The sequence below is a fragment of the Phyllostomus discolor genome, chromosome 1, assembly GCF_004126475.2.
Source record: "Phyllostomus discolor isolate MPI-MPIP mPhyDis1 chromosome 1, mPhyDis1.pri.v3, whole genome shotgun sequence".
Lineage (NCBI taxonomy): Eukaryota > Metazoa > Chordata > Mammalia > Chiroptera > Phyllostomidae > Phyllostomus > Phyllostomus discolor.
In genome coordinates this window covers 155,304,600-155,320,640 of record NC_040903.2, presented here as the reverse complement: position 1 = coordinate 155,320,640, position 16,041 = coordinate 155,304,600, and the positions used below count along the sequence as shown (strand labels likewise).

The window sequence follows — 16,041 nt, the reverse complement described above, 5'->3', positions numbered from 1 at the left end:
GGAATAGAACCACAGAAATGGAGATCACATGGAGGGTTATCAACAGGGGAGGGGGAGAAAGGGGGAAAAGTACAGAGAATAAGTAGGATAGATGGCAGGTAGAAAATAGACGGGGAGATGAAGAATAATATAGGAAATGTAGAAGCTAAAGAACTTGTATGTATGACCCATGGACATGAACTAAAGGGGGGAAATGTGGGTGGGAGGGGGTGTACAAGATGGAGGGAGTGCTGGGGGGGGGGAATGGGACAACTATAATAGCATAATCAATAAAACGTATTTTTTAAAGATTTTATTTATTTATTTTTAGAGAGGGAAGGGGGGGAAAGAGAGAGAGAGAGGGAGAGGGAAGGAGAGGGAGGGAGGGAGGGAGGGAGGGAGGGAGGGAGGGAGGGAGAGAAACATCAATGTGTGGTTGCTGGGGGTTATGGCCTGCAACCCAGGAATGTACCCTGGCTGGGAATCGAACCAGGGACACTTTGGTTCCCAGCCTGCGCTCAATCCACTGAGCTACGCCAGCCAGGGCTAATAAAATGTATTTTTTTAAAAAATCAAGAAAAAGGCAAAGATACCCACTTTCACCACGTCTTATCAACATTTACTGGATGTTCTCTGGCCAGAGAGTTTGGCAATAAAAAGAAATAAACACATCCAAATTGGAAATGAAGAAGTAAATTATCTTTTCGTGATGAAATAATCTTATGTGCAGAAAACCCTAAAGATTACACAAATAAATAAATCTGTGGGAATAAATGAACTCAGCAAAGTAGCAGGATATAAAAGCAGCACAAAAAAATCAATTACATTTCTGTACATGAACGATAAACTATCTGAAAAGGAAGTTACAAAACAATTTCATTCATAGTAACAAAAAAGAAAACCCTTAGGAATTAACAAAAAAAGTAAAGGTTTTACAGTTAAAAACTATGAAACACTTCCCCGGACTGGTGTGGCTCAGTGGACTGAGTGCCAGCCTATGAACCAAAGGGTTGCCAGTTCAGTTCCCAGTCACTCGAGGTCATGAAAGGCAAGGACTTCCATCCAATATTACTCTATCCGGCAAAGCAATCATTCAGAATGGAAGGGCAGATAAAGTGCTTCCCACATAAGGTCAAGTTAAAGGAGTTTATCATCACCACGCCCTTATTTTATGAAATGTTAAAGGGATTTATCTAAGAAAAAGAAGATCAAAAATATGAAAGTAAAATGACAACAAATTCACAACTATCAACAACCAAACCTAAAAAGAACACAAAAACAAAAACAAAAATGAACTAAGCAAACAACTAGAACAGGAAAAGATTCACAGAAATGGAGCTCACATGGAGGGTTATCAGTGAGGAGGGAGAGGGGGTAGAATGGGGGAAATGGTATACAGAATAAGTAGCAGAAGTGGTAGGTACAAAATAGACAGGGGAAGGTTAAGAATAGTATAGGAAATGGAGAAGCCAAAGAACTTCTATGTATGACCCACTGACATGAACTAAGGTGGGGGAATGCTAGTGGGAGAGGGGGTACAGGGTGGAGGGGAATAAAGGGGAGACAGAAAATGGGACAATTGTAATAGCATAATTAATAAAATATATATATAAAAGAATAAACAAGATAAGTGTTGGTGACAATGTGGAAAAATTAAAACCCTTGTGCATTGTTGGTGGAAATATAAATGGCCCAGCTGCTGTGGAAAACAGTATGGAAGTTCCTTAAAAAATTAAAAATAGAATTAATCATCTATAAATCAACAAACAAGTGCTGGCAAGGATGTGGAGAAACGGGGACCCTTTTGCACTGTTGGTGGGAATAAAGACTGGTCCAACCGCCATGGAAAGTGGTATGGAGTTATCTCAAAAAAAAGTAAAATGAATCTGCCTTTTGACCCAGCCATCCCACGTCAGGTTTCTTTCCTTCCATTCCTAGTATGCTAAAGTTTTTTACCAGAAATAAATTTTGTCAAATTTTGTAAATATTTATTTAAGCCTGTTATGATAATGGTGATCTACACTATTTTCAAATTTGAAATCAACCTTGCAATGCTGGGACAAATCCCACTTGCTCCTATCTCTTAAATATAGTCTTGATTTTTATTTAATAAATTTTTATTTATAAATTTTACATATGTTCATGAGGAATATTGCTCTACAGTTTTCTTATAATTGCCTTTTCTGGGTTAAGTATCAGGGTAATACTAGTCTCACAGAATAAAACCATTTTATAAAAGCATTTGTGTAGCCCTGGCCAGGGTGGCTCAGTTAGGTTGGAGTGTCATCCCATAAACCAAAAGGTCACAGGTTCGGCTGCCAGTCAGGGCACATGCCAAGGTTGTAGAGGTTCGGTCCTTGATCAGGGCCATGTATGAGAGGCAACCGACTGATGTTTCTCTTTCACACTGATGTTTTTCTTCCTCTCTATCTTCCTCCCTCCCTCCCTCTCTAAAATAAGCATGTCCTCAGGTAAGGATTTTAAAAAAAGCATTTGTGTAGAATGGGTATTGTTTTTTTCCCTACATGTAATATAGAATTCACCAGTGAGGCCATCTGAACCTGGAATCATTATTGTGAGGATTTTCACAAGTTCATAAGTATATTGCTAAGCAGTTATTTATTTCTTGAGCTCAGCTGCTTTCTGAACTTCGAAGAATTTGCTCATTTCATTCTAAGTTGTTCAATTTGTTGGCATAAAGTTGTATATAACATGCCCATATCATTTAATGTCTGCAGTAACATCACTTCTCATTCTTGGTATCAGTAGTTTGTGTAGTCTCCTTTAATCCTAATTGGTCTGACTATAGATATAAATTTAACTGATATTCTCTTTACATAAGTTGTAGGTATATATCTCCAATGAAATTCTAACTGAGCTAAGAAAATAGGAATGCCAGATTTTTATCCGTTCTCTTGGTACCACAAACAGCAGCTAAGCACAGTGTCTTTATACCATCAGCAGTAATTTTTTGACAAACAAAAGAGTAGACAGGTGATAAGAGTGAAGGCCAAATTTAAGAAACCACCTGTTATACAGTAAAAAAAAAAAAAAAAAAGACCTAGAAGTCAGAAAAGCTTAAGTTCAAATTCCTACCATTCACTTAATAGCAATGTGACCTTGAGGAAAAAGTTAAACTCTCTAAACACTCAATTAGTTCATTTGTATTAATAAAATGAAGAAGTCTTCTTACAGGGTTGCAAGATTTAAATGATACAACAACCTTCATAGAGTGTTCGGTATAAAAGAATATCAAATAATGTTAGTATCCCTCTGTTCACATAAATTGATTCATGAGCCATTAATGGCAGAAAAATGTTTAAGTTGTGATCACTTTGGCAGCATATACACTAAAACTGGAATGATAGAGAAGATTAGCATAGCCCCTGTGCAAGGATGACATGCAAATTCATGAAGCATTCTGTATTTTTTAAAGGACACATGGACAAAGCCAAAGGGGGTAGGTTCAAGGGTGGGAGGTGGAGATGGGGGAGGGATATAGTGAAGTGAAAATGAAGACAACTGTACCTGAACACCAATAAAAAAAGTAAAGAAAATGTTTAAGTCTAACGCTATGACCAAAAAAGTGTATTATTAAATGTCTAGATTTCATGCATTGAATTACTAACTTTTAATTTGTTAACTATAGAATACATAAAGTGTACAAAATGTACATACAAATGAAAAACTGTACATAAAAATTAAAAGCTAAGTTTTCCACCACATTCAGTGTCAAAATTCTCATAAATAACCATTTCTAACCATTTGATTTTAGTTTTAGTGGTTAACGCAAAATAATTCTAAGTCAAACACCTTCTCCTCAATTCCATGTTCAGCAGTAGCTAAGGACTCAGGGTGACCAAAGATAAAGATATTAAGCATCCATGTAGAAGCTAAAGAACTCATAAGTATGACACATGGACATGAACTAAAGGGGGAAATGTGGGTGGGAGGGGGATACAGGGTGGAGGGGAGAGAAGGGGGGAAATGGGACAACTGTAATAGCATAATCAATAAAATATATTAAAAAAAAAAAAAGATATTAAGCATCCTAAACTTGTTCCACCTCTCAAATACTGTCTCCTTTAGTATTACTTTCATATTATCATGGCTTACAGTACTGATTTCTCTTCTACAATTACACTTAGACCTTTAGCACTTTGTATATAAATCAATTATAAAAACCAAAAAACCCTCCCTGGTTGGTGTGGATCAGTAGACTGAGCACCGCACTGCAAACCAAAGGGTCACCAGTTCAATTACCAGTAAGGGCACGTGCCTGGGTTGCGGGCCAGGACCCCAGTAGGGGCGTGCAAGAGGCAACCACACACTGATGTTTCTCTCCCATTCTTTCTTCATCCCTTCCTCTCTCTAAAAATAAATAAAATCTTAAAAATAAAAAGTTTAAACAAAAAACCATTAATTTACTTATAAAATTATGCTGATGTGATTAATCCTTGCAGAATCAACTAATGTGACTGAACACTGATAAGGAAATATAAATTAATACCGTTAAATTTGTTCAAATTGTCTAGATGAAAGTTTTTTCTTACACTCATACTAACTGCTCAAAATTCTACCCAAAATTTATTGATTCAGTTAGACTATAATTTTCCTATATAAATTTTTCCTGCCAATGTTCTTAATTGCTTTTTTTTTTTCTTATTGATGAGGCAGCACTTACCTTCACCAACCATAAATCATCCAGGCTCTTAACCATGGATGATTTCTTCCAGGTTTTAGTTTTTGTCTGCTTGTTTTGGTCTCCTATACCTAATCCACTCTTTTTACTGGGTTGGCCAAATAAGCCCCTTTGGTTTTTTTCCATAAAATAAAAAGACACATTTTTCATTTTCACCAATAACTTTATTGACTTGCATAATCTGAGTATGTCAGCAATCTCTCACTATTGCCTTCTAGGGGATAGAGGCCAGGGGTGCTACTAAACATCTTCCAACGCATAAGACAACCCCATAGCAAAAAAAAATTTTGCCAAAATTTCAATAGTACCAAAAACTTTTCAAAAACACTTTTGACATATTCAGTGAGTCACAGTACCTTCTCCATATACTGCACAAATCTTTTTGGGGGTAAAATGTTGGGTATTTTCTTCCATCTCAATATTAAAATGGCTGCACAAAAATTCACCAATTTTGGTAAGTTTTTAGTAAATGTTCAGTGATATGACAGCTGTCACAATACAATCTAACAAATTGTTTTGAATGAAGTTAAAGACAACTAAGCGCTACAAGAGCCGTTATATGGGGAAAACATAACAGACTTTTTGGCCAACCCAATACATAGCAGTCAAAACAAAACTATCACCCCTCCTGTCCTCACCCTTCCCCTAACGATAAAAGAAAACTGATGCCTCCTGAAGTACAGTATGCCAGATGTTTTTAATACTGTATTATGCCACCGAAAAAACTTAACAAGTACTTTGCTTTGAAATGGAAAAGTATTGCTGTAAGTACAATACAGGAGTAAACCCAGAAGATACATATAAAACTAAATTAATAATCCTGTATTTCATTTTAAACCTTTTTAAAGTTTTTTTTTTTCATTTTCTACATTATAGGTGACATTTTAAGTGGGTAAGGAAAGTATTTATCTCGGTAAGTGATGGCATTATTTGCTAGCCATTTGGGGAAAAATAATTCCCTACCACAAATCTCACATCAAATGAATACCACACATTAACAATTTTATTTAAACCCACTTATTAATCCAATTATTTTTTTAATCTTGAGATTAGAAAATGTCTTCTAAGCAACACTCCAAAGACAGAAACCTTAAAATGAGACCACCAGACTTAACAGCCTCTGCACTTTGCATTTTCAGGATAGAGAGTGATGGAACAGAAGGACACTTGGAACTAAGTTAAAACATAAATTACAAAATTACACAGCCATATCAATAAAATTAGCAAAAAATTCAAAACAGCAATTACAGGACAACCTGGAAGAAATGGATAAATTTTCAGAAACTCACAATCTTCCGAGATTGAAAAAAAATTTAAAAACAAATAAACAGAAAATCTGAACAGACCAATAACTACTAATGAAATAATATCAGTGATGAAAAAACTCCCAACAAACCTAAGACGGGGACCAGATGATTTCACATGGGAATTTTAACAAAAAATTCAATGATGAATTAACATCTATCCTTCTCAAACTATTCCAAAAAATTTAAGAGGAGGAAAGGCTCCTAAGCTCATTTTATAAGGCCCTCATTCCAAAGCCAGGCAAAAACATTACGAGAAAAGAAAAAAGTTATAGGCCAATATCCCTGATGAACACAGATGCAAAAATCCTCAACAAAATACTAGCAAACTGAATTCAGCAATACATTAAAAAGATCATACACCATAATCAAGTGGGATTTTCTTCCTAGAATACAAGGTTGGTTCAATATCAACACATCATTAATGAGATACACATTAAAAAAATGAATGAAAATCATATAATCATATCAATAGATGCAGAAAAAGTATTTGACAAAATCCAGAAAACATTTATGATAAAAAAAAAGCCTCAGCAAAGTTGGGATAAAGGAAACCTCACCATAATAAAGACCATATATGACAAACCCACAGCTAACTATCATTATACCCAACAATACAAGCTGAACGCTTTTTTTTTAAGATTAAGAAACATGACAAAGATGTCTGGCTTCAGCATTTTTATTCAACATAATACTGAGAGACCTAAAAACCAGCAAACAGACAAGAAGAAATAAAAGGCCATTCCAACTGGAAAGAAGTAATAAAACTGTCATTATTTGCAGATGACATGACACTATACAGGTTGGGGCGAAAGTACATTTACAGCCCTGGCCAGCATGGCTCAGTTGATTGGGCATCCTCCCACAAAGCAAAAGGTCTCTGGTTCAATTCCCAGTTAGGGTACATGCCTAGGTGGTAGGCCCAATCCCCAGGTAGAAGCAATTGATCAATGTTTCTCTCTCACATCAATGTTCTCTCTCCCTCTTTCTCCCTCCCTTCCCCCTCTCTAAAAATAAAATATTTTTTAAAAAGTAGGTTTACAGCTGTTCACATGGAATATAATACAAGTAATGAATAATACTATAAGAATAAACTCTATGTTTTGTGTATTCACACTGTAAACCTACTTTTGCCCCACTTTATACATAAAGATCCCTGAAGAGTCCATCAAAAAACTACTAGAATAAGGAATCCAGTAAAGTAGAAGGCTACAAAATTAATATTCAAAAGTTAGTTGCATTTTTATGTACCAATAACAAACTATAAAAAAAGAAATTTTTAAAAATCCCATTTACAACTGTATCAAAAAATAATACCAATAAATAAATTTAACCAGAGAAGTATAAGACTTGTACTCAGAAAACTGTAAGACACTCAGAAGAAAAAGTAGATACATATAAATGAGCATATAAAGTGCTCATGGGTAGGAAGAATCAACATCATTAAAATGTCCATACAACCCAAAGCAATCTACAGATTCAATGAAATCCCTATAAAAATACCAACAGCATTTTTCACAGAACTAGAACAAATAATCCTAACGTTTAGATAAGACAAAAAAAGACCCCAATACCGAAAACAATCGAGAAAGAGCAACAAAGTTTGAGGCACCACAAAATCAGACATCAAACTACATACACTACAAGGCTATAGTAATCAAAACAGCATGCACTGGCATAAAAAAAGACACATGGATCAATCCACCAGAATAAATAGTCCAGAAATAAACCCATACCTATATGGTCAACTATCTATGACAAAGAAGTCAAGACTGCACAATGGGCTAAAGCCAGTCTCTTCAATAAATTAAAAACAGAACTACTATATGACCCAGCAATCCCACTTTTGGGTATTTATCTAAAGAAATCTAAAACACCAATTTGAAAAGATATACATATCCCTGTGTTCACTGAAACATTGCTTACACTAGCCAAAACATGGAAGCAACCTAACTGTTCATCAACTGATGACTGGATAAAGAGATGGTACATATATACAATGGTATATTACTCAACAATAAAATAGAATGAAATCTCTAATGTGTGACAACATGGATGACCTAGAGGTTATTTTGCTAAGTCATAGAAAAATACCATATGGCATTACTTATATATAGAATCTAAAAAGCAACCAGACAAAAGAGAAACAAGCCTCATAGATAGAGAACAAATTGATAGTTGACAGATGAGAGGGAGTTAGGAGAGATGAATAAAAAGGGGGAAGGGATTAAGTAGTACAAATTGGCAGTCATAAAACAGTCACAGGGTTATAAAGTACAGCATAGGAAATATAGGCAGTAATACTGTAATAACTATATATGGGGTTGGGTGGGTACTAGGTTTATCAGGGTGATCACTTTGTAAGTTACATAAATGTCTGATCACTATGTTGTATACCTTAAACTAATATAGTATTGTATGTCAACTATAATTGAAAAATTTTTAATAAATTATTTTTAAATGCCAATTTACAAAAGAAATATAAAATTGAAACTAAGATATCAATTTCTGCCTATCGATTTGAATATCCAGTGTTAGGAGTATAGAAGAACTGGCACCATCTAACTACTGGTAAATATGTGAGTGGTACAACTCTAGCAAAATCTACAAATGTCTAAAGTGCACTCGGAATCTCACTTTCAATAGCCTATCCAGGACATGGATGTTCATCACTGTACTGTTCATATTAAAGAAAATACAAAAAAGGCTAAATGTCCAACCAAAAGGACTGTAGTAACATGTCATTAAAGCTAAAATTATAATACAGAATTACACCTGTTGATATGGAAAGTAGAATGTTTTATGACATTAAATTTCTTTTTTTTTTTAAAGATTTTATTTATTTATATTTTTAGAGAGGGAAGGGAGGGAGAAAGAGAGAGAGAGAGAGAAACATCAGTGTGCGGTTGCTGGGGGTCATGGCCTGCAACCCAGGCATGTGCCCTGACTGGGAATCGAACCTGCGATGCTTTGGTTCGCAGCCCGAGCTCAATCCACTGAGCTACACCAGCCAGGGCTAAATTTCCAAAGCTTATGATACATCTTTAGTACCCATTTTTATAAAGAATATAAGTATGTATACATACAAGTGGATTAACAGAAAATCTAAGAATATATATCGATATTAATCACCCACTCTGACTGAAGTACATGGCAAAGAATAGAAAATATATTATAAATACATATTTTACCAAAAATAATATACTGTAAATATAAAACAATTGTAAATATATACTGCCAAAGAGTCTTAATCTAACCCTAATAAATTCAGAAGAAACTCTTTCCAATTACATGATAAATTTTTGTTTACATTTAAAACAAACAAAATGGCATAGGAGAAAAATTAAGAACAAAATATATACCTTGGCCTACATAGTATTTTATCAAAAGGAATAACAAGCTTTTCAAAAGAGTATAATAATGCTCAACTTAGTTATGCCCATACTCTGTTCCCAAATTTACAACCTCCTGGTCTTTGTTGCAAATTCTTCTTTAAGAAAATAAAATCCTGGCTGGCGTAGCTCAGTGGATTGAGTGCAGGCTGGGAACCAAAGTGTCCCAGGTTCGATTCCCAGCCAGGGTACATGCCTGGGTTGCAGGCCATACCCCCCAACAACCGCACATTGCTGTTTCTCTCTATCTCTATCTCCCTCCCTTCCCTCTCTAAAAATAAGTAAATAAAATCTTAAAAAAAAATCTAAAAAGAAAACTGCCTTTAAAAAAAAAAAAAAAAAAGAAAGAAAGAAAAGAAAATGTTTCCCAGTCAGGGTACATGCCTGGGTTGCAGGCCATGACCCCCAGCAACCGCACATTGATGTTTCTCTCTCTTTCTCCCTCCCTTCCTTTTCTAAAAATAAATAAATAAAATCTTAAAATAAAAAGAAAGAAAATGTATTGGTTAACCTGATTGTGGTCATTTCACAATGTAAACATATGCCAAATCATCATGTTGTATACTTTAATTATGGACCATTTTATTTGTCAATTATGCTTCGATATAGCTGGGGGCTGGGGGAGATGATGAACTCAGGGGAGAAAGACAGAAAAATAGATGGAAATTTTAAAGGCATTCTGGAAGTCCACATAAGAAAATGATTCAAATTTCAAATTTAGCACAAAAAAGCCATCTTCAAAAGAAAATTTCCATTGAAAAAAGCCATGGGGGGGGGGGGGTGCATACCTGCTATGCAGAAAGAACATTTAAGGATAGTTAAATTTCTCAAAATTCTTATTACATCATAGATCAGGACTGAAGAAATAGTATTCCTATTTCAAACAGGTTTTCAAAATAACTACACTTTTCTAAAAAATAAAACTATACTGTTTTAAGTCTTAATTAATACTCACTGTACTCCAGCTTCTTTCTCTTCTTTTTCTCTTTCAATTGTTCTTCCTCCTCTCTGACTCCCTCTTCTTCCTCTCTCTGCTCATCTCCCAAAGTATCATAACATACTGCATCACGATGAGCAGCCTTCCTCTGGAAATGCTTAGTTTTGGATCCCCCTTTAACAAGTACAACTTTTCTTTTCAAACAAGTGCAGCCAAACAGGCAGTCAGGTCTGCGGCAGTGAGCAGGCTGGCGCTTCTCCAAAGCTAGACTGGAACATATGCAACCCAATCGACAGAAGTCATTGTTGCATGGAGGAGCTCGTTTCCTTATGATTGTGTGGATAGGTTTAGTTTTGAGGGATGCCTAAAGTGCAAACAGAAAATTGTAAATCTACTAAATCATCCCCTAACACCACCAACAACCTACAATTATTATGTTGGTCTGCCTTCTCAGAATCTGAGCACTCAGTACTAACAGCACAGCATTAAGGCAGATTCAAATAACAGAACGTGAAAATAAATAATCAGGACCCTGAGCAATTTCTCATTCTAACATCTAGCACAGGCAAACAAGAGAATATTTTAAATAATTATAAGCTAAATATCAACAAAGATAAATTTATTCTCAATAGAAATCACACATAATGTTCTCGAGTAGCGGTCGACAACTTAAAGCCCAAGGATCAAATGCAGCCTGTTTCATAAATAAAGTTTCACTGGAACACAGCGAGGCTCATTCCTAATGTCTATGGCACTACAACAACAGGGCTGAGAAACTACAACAAGAGTGCATTACAACAGCGCATGGCCCACAAAACCTAAAATATTTACTGTGCTTTACAGAAACAGTTTGCCAATCCCTGGTCTATGGTAATTAAAAAAAGGGAGTAACAAATATACATGCATAAAAGTCTTTAGGAAAGATTAATTATAAAGGACACTTTCTCTATTTAGTCCCAATATCTAATGATCTTCAGCTCTAGAATTTAGTCACAGAATTTAAAAATGGGAGATAAGGTATAAAAGTTCATGACAAGAAAATTATCCTCATTTTGTTGTGTCACTTCACATCACTACAGGCTGCTTAGATAGGTGAAGCAATAATAAATGAAAAGTCTTAACATAAAATTTGAAAAGACAGAAGCTCTTTCTCCACAGGTTTATAATTTTTTTGGATTTGGGGGGATTTACTTCCTTTTAAGCAGAACTTTCAAAGCTGTTTTACTAAGACCAGCAAATGTTCTTGCCCACATACTAGAGAACGGCCAGCTGCCTTTAAATAGAATAAGACTATTACTCAAAAACATAAACATACTGTTGCCCTCTGCAGCAGGAGGAATCTACTATACTTGGGTATCTCGTTGATAAAGAACAAATGTGGAAGACATCTCCTTAGTTGTCACTAAGGTAAGTAAATGCCCAATTCTTTTGCCCAAAAAACTTCATTCCCCTTTCCCCTCACTAATCTATGGTAATTCTTTCTAGCCAAGAATATACTTCTGGAAACAATACTTACTTGAGCTGTAAGCAGAGTTGTTAAAGATACATCTGCTCGCTCTTCAGTGATATAGGTCCTTGGTTTTCCTTCCCAAAGTGCACAGTCTTCCAAGTCCATTAGCTTCACTTGAGATTTAGATAAGCCTGGAGGGCGAGTCCCCTGTTGCTGCTGCTGTTGCTGCTGCTGGTGGTGTGCCTGCCGCAAATTAATTTGCTTTGGGAATGTATTTTCATCTAAAGTTGGCACAACAAAGTTATTCATCTGATTTTCTGAGATGGTGCTAGAATTCTTAGTAACCTTATCTGCTGGAACAATATGAGTGTGTTTCTGCTTTGGTGAAACAGGGTATGGTAAAATGGATTTATAAGATGATTTAGTTCGGCCACTGAAAGTTGCCTGTTTGTTTTGAGCCTTTGCCTTTCGAGAAGCAGGAGTTACAGAATGAGGCTTCAAAGAGTAAGAGGTAGAAGGGGAAATGGTAGATTGCTTCTTTAGTACGCTATCAAGTGTTCGTACATAGCTGGTACTTTTAGTGGGAAGCTGGTATACCACAGGAGATGTGGGAGCATTAGAAGAGAAACCCATGCTTGTTTCCATCAGCTTTCCTTCGTTTTCCAAGTATTCATCTAGCTTATCACTGCAGAAAGCAGAACGGTTTTTCAGTGGACCTTCTGAGTTTCCACCTGAAATAAGGAGACACAGATACTTCAAAAAAAAAACACCTAGTACAGATCTTCAGATCTCCTAAAAAATACACTAAAAAAGCCAGGATTCCCCTCCTCAAAAGAAAAATATAAAACTAAGAAATCAAATATAATACACTATATTAAAATTAATTCTCTAAAATTATTTCATTACACATATTTAGCATTAGTTTTTGAGAAGTTCTAACAGCAACAATTAACACTGAAGAGTGATCAATCTTTGACAATTTATGACATTAGCAGAGACCATACTTAAGTAAAAAATTAAGAATAAAAAAATATTTAAATCAGACCTCAAAAGTACTCAGAGATTTTAAATTATTTTTTTTTAATTTTTTTTTATTTACTTTATTTTTAGAGTTGGAAGACGGAGACAGAGAGAGACATCAATGTGTGGTTGCTGGGGGTTATGGCCTGCAACCCAGGCATGTGCCCTGACTGGGAATCGAACCTGCGATGACTGGTTCGCAGCCCACGCTCAATCCACTGAGCTACGCCAGCCAGGGCAAATTATTTTTTATTATATTAAATTTATTAGGCTGACATTGGTTAATAGGTCATATAGGTTTCTAGTGTAAATTTCTATGATACATGATCTGCACATTGCATTGTGTGCCCACCACCAAGTCAAATCATCTTCTCTCACCATATATTTGGCACCCTTTACCCCCACACTTGCCAAAATATTACTTAAGAGATTGTAGTACCAGGACTACGATATAAAATGCAAGGGAAGGGGTAAGGCTCAAAAAGAGAAGTATAAGATTTTGTTTTTTAAAGAGTGAAAAAGCCAAGTTCAGTAGAGAGACATTACTATTACAAAGATTCAAAGATGAGAAAAACAATTTAGACAAATAATAAAATTATCTGGTTAGAGTGTAACCTGCCAACAAGCACGGTGAGAATGGAAATATACTAAGAAAGGAAGACCAACAGAATACAGTCAGAATACTTGGATTAGAAGTTTGCTTTGAAGTACAATGCTATCAGGAATCACTTTACACTATGAAGTATACTGTTCTGAAATAAGGCTTGAGAATGATGCTTTTTATAACCATAGGAATAAAAGAGCGAGCAGTTTTCAAAGGCTACAGGAATACTTAAGCCTGACATAGTTAGGGACTGAACCCCAAGACCAGGGCTATGGGAACACAAGGAATAAACAAATACCAGCAAGACAATTTTCATTTTATTTAAAAACATGAAGAGATGAAGAAAAACAACTAAGACTTACTTTTAACAAAGGATATAGTCACATTTCAGAACGTATTTAAATAAAATCTTTTACCTTCATTTCTAGATGCAGAAGCACCATGAAACTTTCCCCTCCATCCCTTGATCTTAGTGAAGTCATTGGTCTTTCCTGTTCTAGAAACAAAGGAAAATCCAGCATCTATAAAAGAAAAAGTAAAAGAGATGACTAAAATCCTAGCAAACCAATATTTAGTATCAAATTCATTACTAAGACTTTGTCTGAAATGTATAAATCATTAAGACTGTGCCACTAGATAAAAGATATACCCTAAACTGTCCTAAACATTACTTGTCTCTATCGAAGGTAGCTTTTTATTTATATCACAAATGTGTTTGACTTCATAAATGCTATGTACTCACCAGGAGAAGCAGGGTTGGTTCCTGTAAGGTTCCAGAAAGGAAAGCTAGTGGCTGGAGGCAAAGGCAGCTGTACTCCCAAGTATTTAAGATCAATGCTCATTGTTGGATCCACTGAATTCAATTTTAAACCCACTACAAGAAAAAGGGACCACAAATCATATTGGATTTTTTAACCTTTGGTTGGGAGGAAAGAAAGAGTGGAGAGCAAAATGAGGAAATAAAAATTTTAAATGGCAGAGAGACTTTAAGATGACCCCATGATCCTCACCTCCTGGTATTATATATTCACATACTCCTCCTTCCCTGAGTGTGGGTGGGGCCTGTGATTTCTTTCTAAGAAATGGAATGTGGTAAAAGGGATGAGATAGACATGATTTATATGTAGGTAACAATGTAAGAATAAATGTATCACCCATCTTGCTAAGGCTGCAAGGATACAAATTCTGCCAATCATCCAAGGGAAACTAGAAACATACCTCCCTGCAGTCAAGCCTCTCATGAGAAACCAGGCCTGACATTTTGATGAGACCCTAAGCAAAGGACCCTGTTAAGCCATGCCCAGACTTCTGACCCACTAAAACCATGAGACAACAAATATATTGTTTTAAGGTGCTATGTTTATAGTAATTTATTAAGCAGCAATAGATAACTAATACATAAACATAGAATTCAGATTTTTTGTGCTTGTAAACCTTTTGTATTCCAGACTTCTAGGACCTCCAATATAAGCATGACATAAACTAAGCTTATACCCTGCTTATGACTACTAATTCTCTAGTTACTATTAATGATATTTATGATTAATTGGATATAAAAATAGTACGACTTACTTGCAGGTTAAGAGGTAATCTTTTGGGATTTACATATAAATGTAAATTATATGTAAATAATCTTTTGGGATTTACATATACTTTTACATTTTTTGCTGAACAAATTACATCTGAGGTATGTGTTGACAGATTTCTCTCTCAATGATTTATTTTCACTGCTATACACTATTCCAGATTATAAATATACTCCCATTTATTCACCACTCTTCTGTTGATGAGAACAGCTTCCTAACTATTACATGCAATGCTGCAGTATAGCTGTACACTCAACAGGAATGTACATCACACATGCGACCATGTATAAGAGCTTTCTCTAATGTATTTAGCTTTTCCTTATGGCACTTCCCTGGAAGAGCAAATGCTATATAAGATGGTATGTTCATCTTTCAATTGTTCTGAATGTTGTATTTGACATATTTGTGGCTACCCAGAATACCTGAACACCCTTCCTACAGAGCTATTACTTTTTTCCCACTATAATGCCCACCTCTTTTAAGACAGGTATTAGAAAAACTCACTTTCCAACTTCTCTTGCAATTTATGTACAGACACAAGACACGGGTTTTGCTAATCAGATACATCCATGAAAGACTTCAATTTAGAAGAGAGCACCATGAGTAAAGGAATACTGTGTAGAATTACACAAATGAGACTGACAGTTTTCAGCCAACGAAAGAACTTTTAGGTGTAAAAGTAAACAAGGTCCTATATTGTAGTATACTGTTTTATTGTCCACACAGACAGTGGTGGTGACTGTCCAATGTTGTGGGGCTGCTTATATGAGCAGTGTGGAATATAATTTGGGCATTTTTCCTGAATACATACTCCTACAGTCTGTTTCTCTGGCCTTTCAGATTTTCTGTAAGTCACCTGATATTCTTTAATAAATTCATATTCTATTTCATTTGTAGAGTAGATGCTGATGTTTGCAAATAAGAATTCTAACAAAAAGTTATTCTGAACTCTTCTTATGTAGAGGTAATATAAGAAAATATCAACTATGTACAAACAGGAATAAACATGAGGCAGCTAATGGCTGGAGGCATACAGCTCTATAGTTACTAATTTCTGTTGGTCTTGC

At 35.4% G+C, this 16,041-nt stretch overlaps 1 protein-coding gene and 1 non-coding gene across 2 annotated transcripts in view; one reads left to right on the top strand and one right to left on the bottom strand.

Moving 5' to 3' along the window:
* MGA (MAX dimerization protein MGA) overlaps positions 1–16,041 on the bottom strand; it is a 99,684-nt gene that overhangs the window by 46,428 nt on the left and 37,215 nt on the right. The window contains 4 exon segments of the mRNA XM_028506376.2: positions 10,333–10,678; positions 11,831–12,495; positions 13,805–13,909; positions 14,131–14,262. Of these exon segments, the coding sequence (XP_028362177.1) occupies positions 10,333–10,678; positions 11,831–12,495; positions 13,805–13,909; positions 14,131–14,262 (1,248 nt within the window).
* LOC114493580 lies at positions 3,306–3,410 on the top strand. Its single transcript, XR_003684214.1, has one exon. It is a non-coding gene; the product is annotated as a U6 spliceosomal RNA (small nuclear RNA).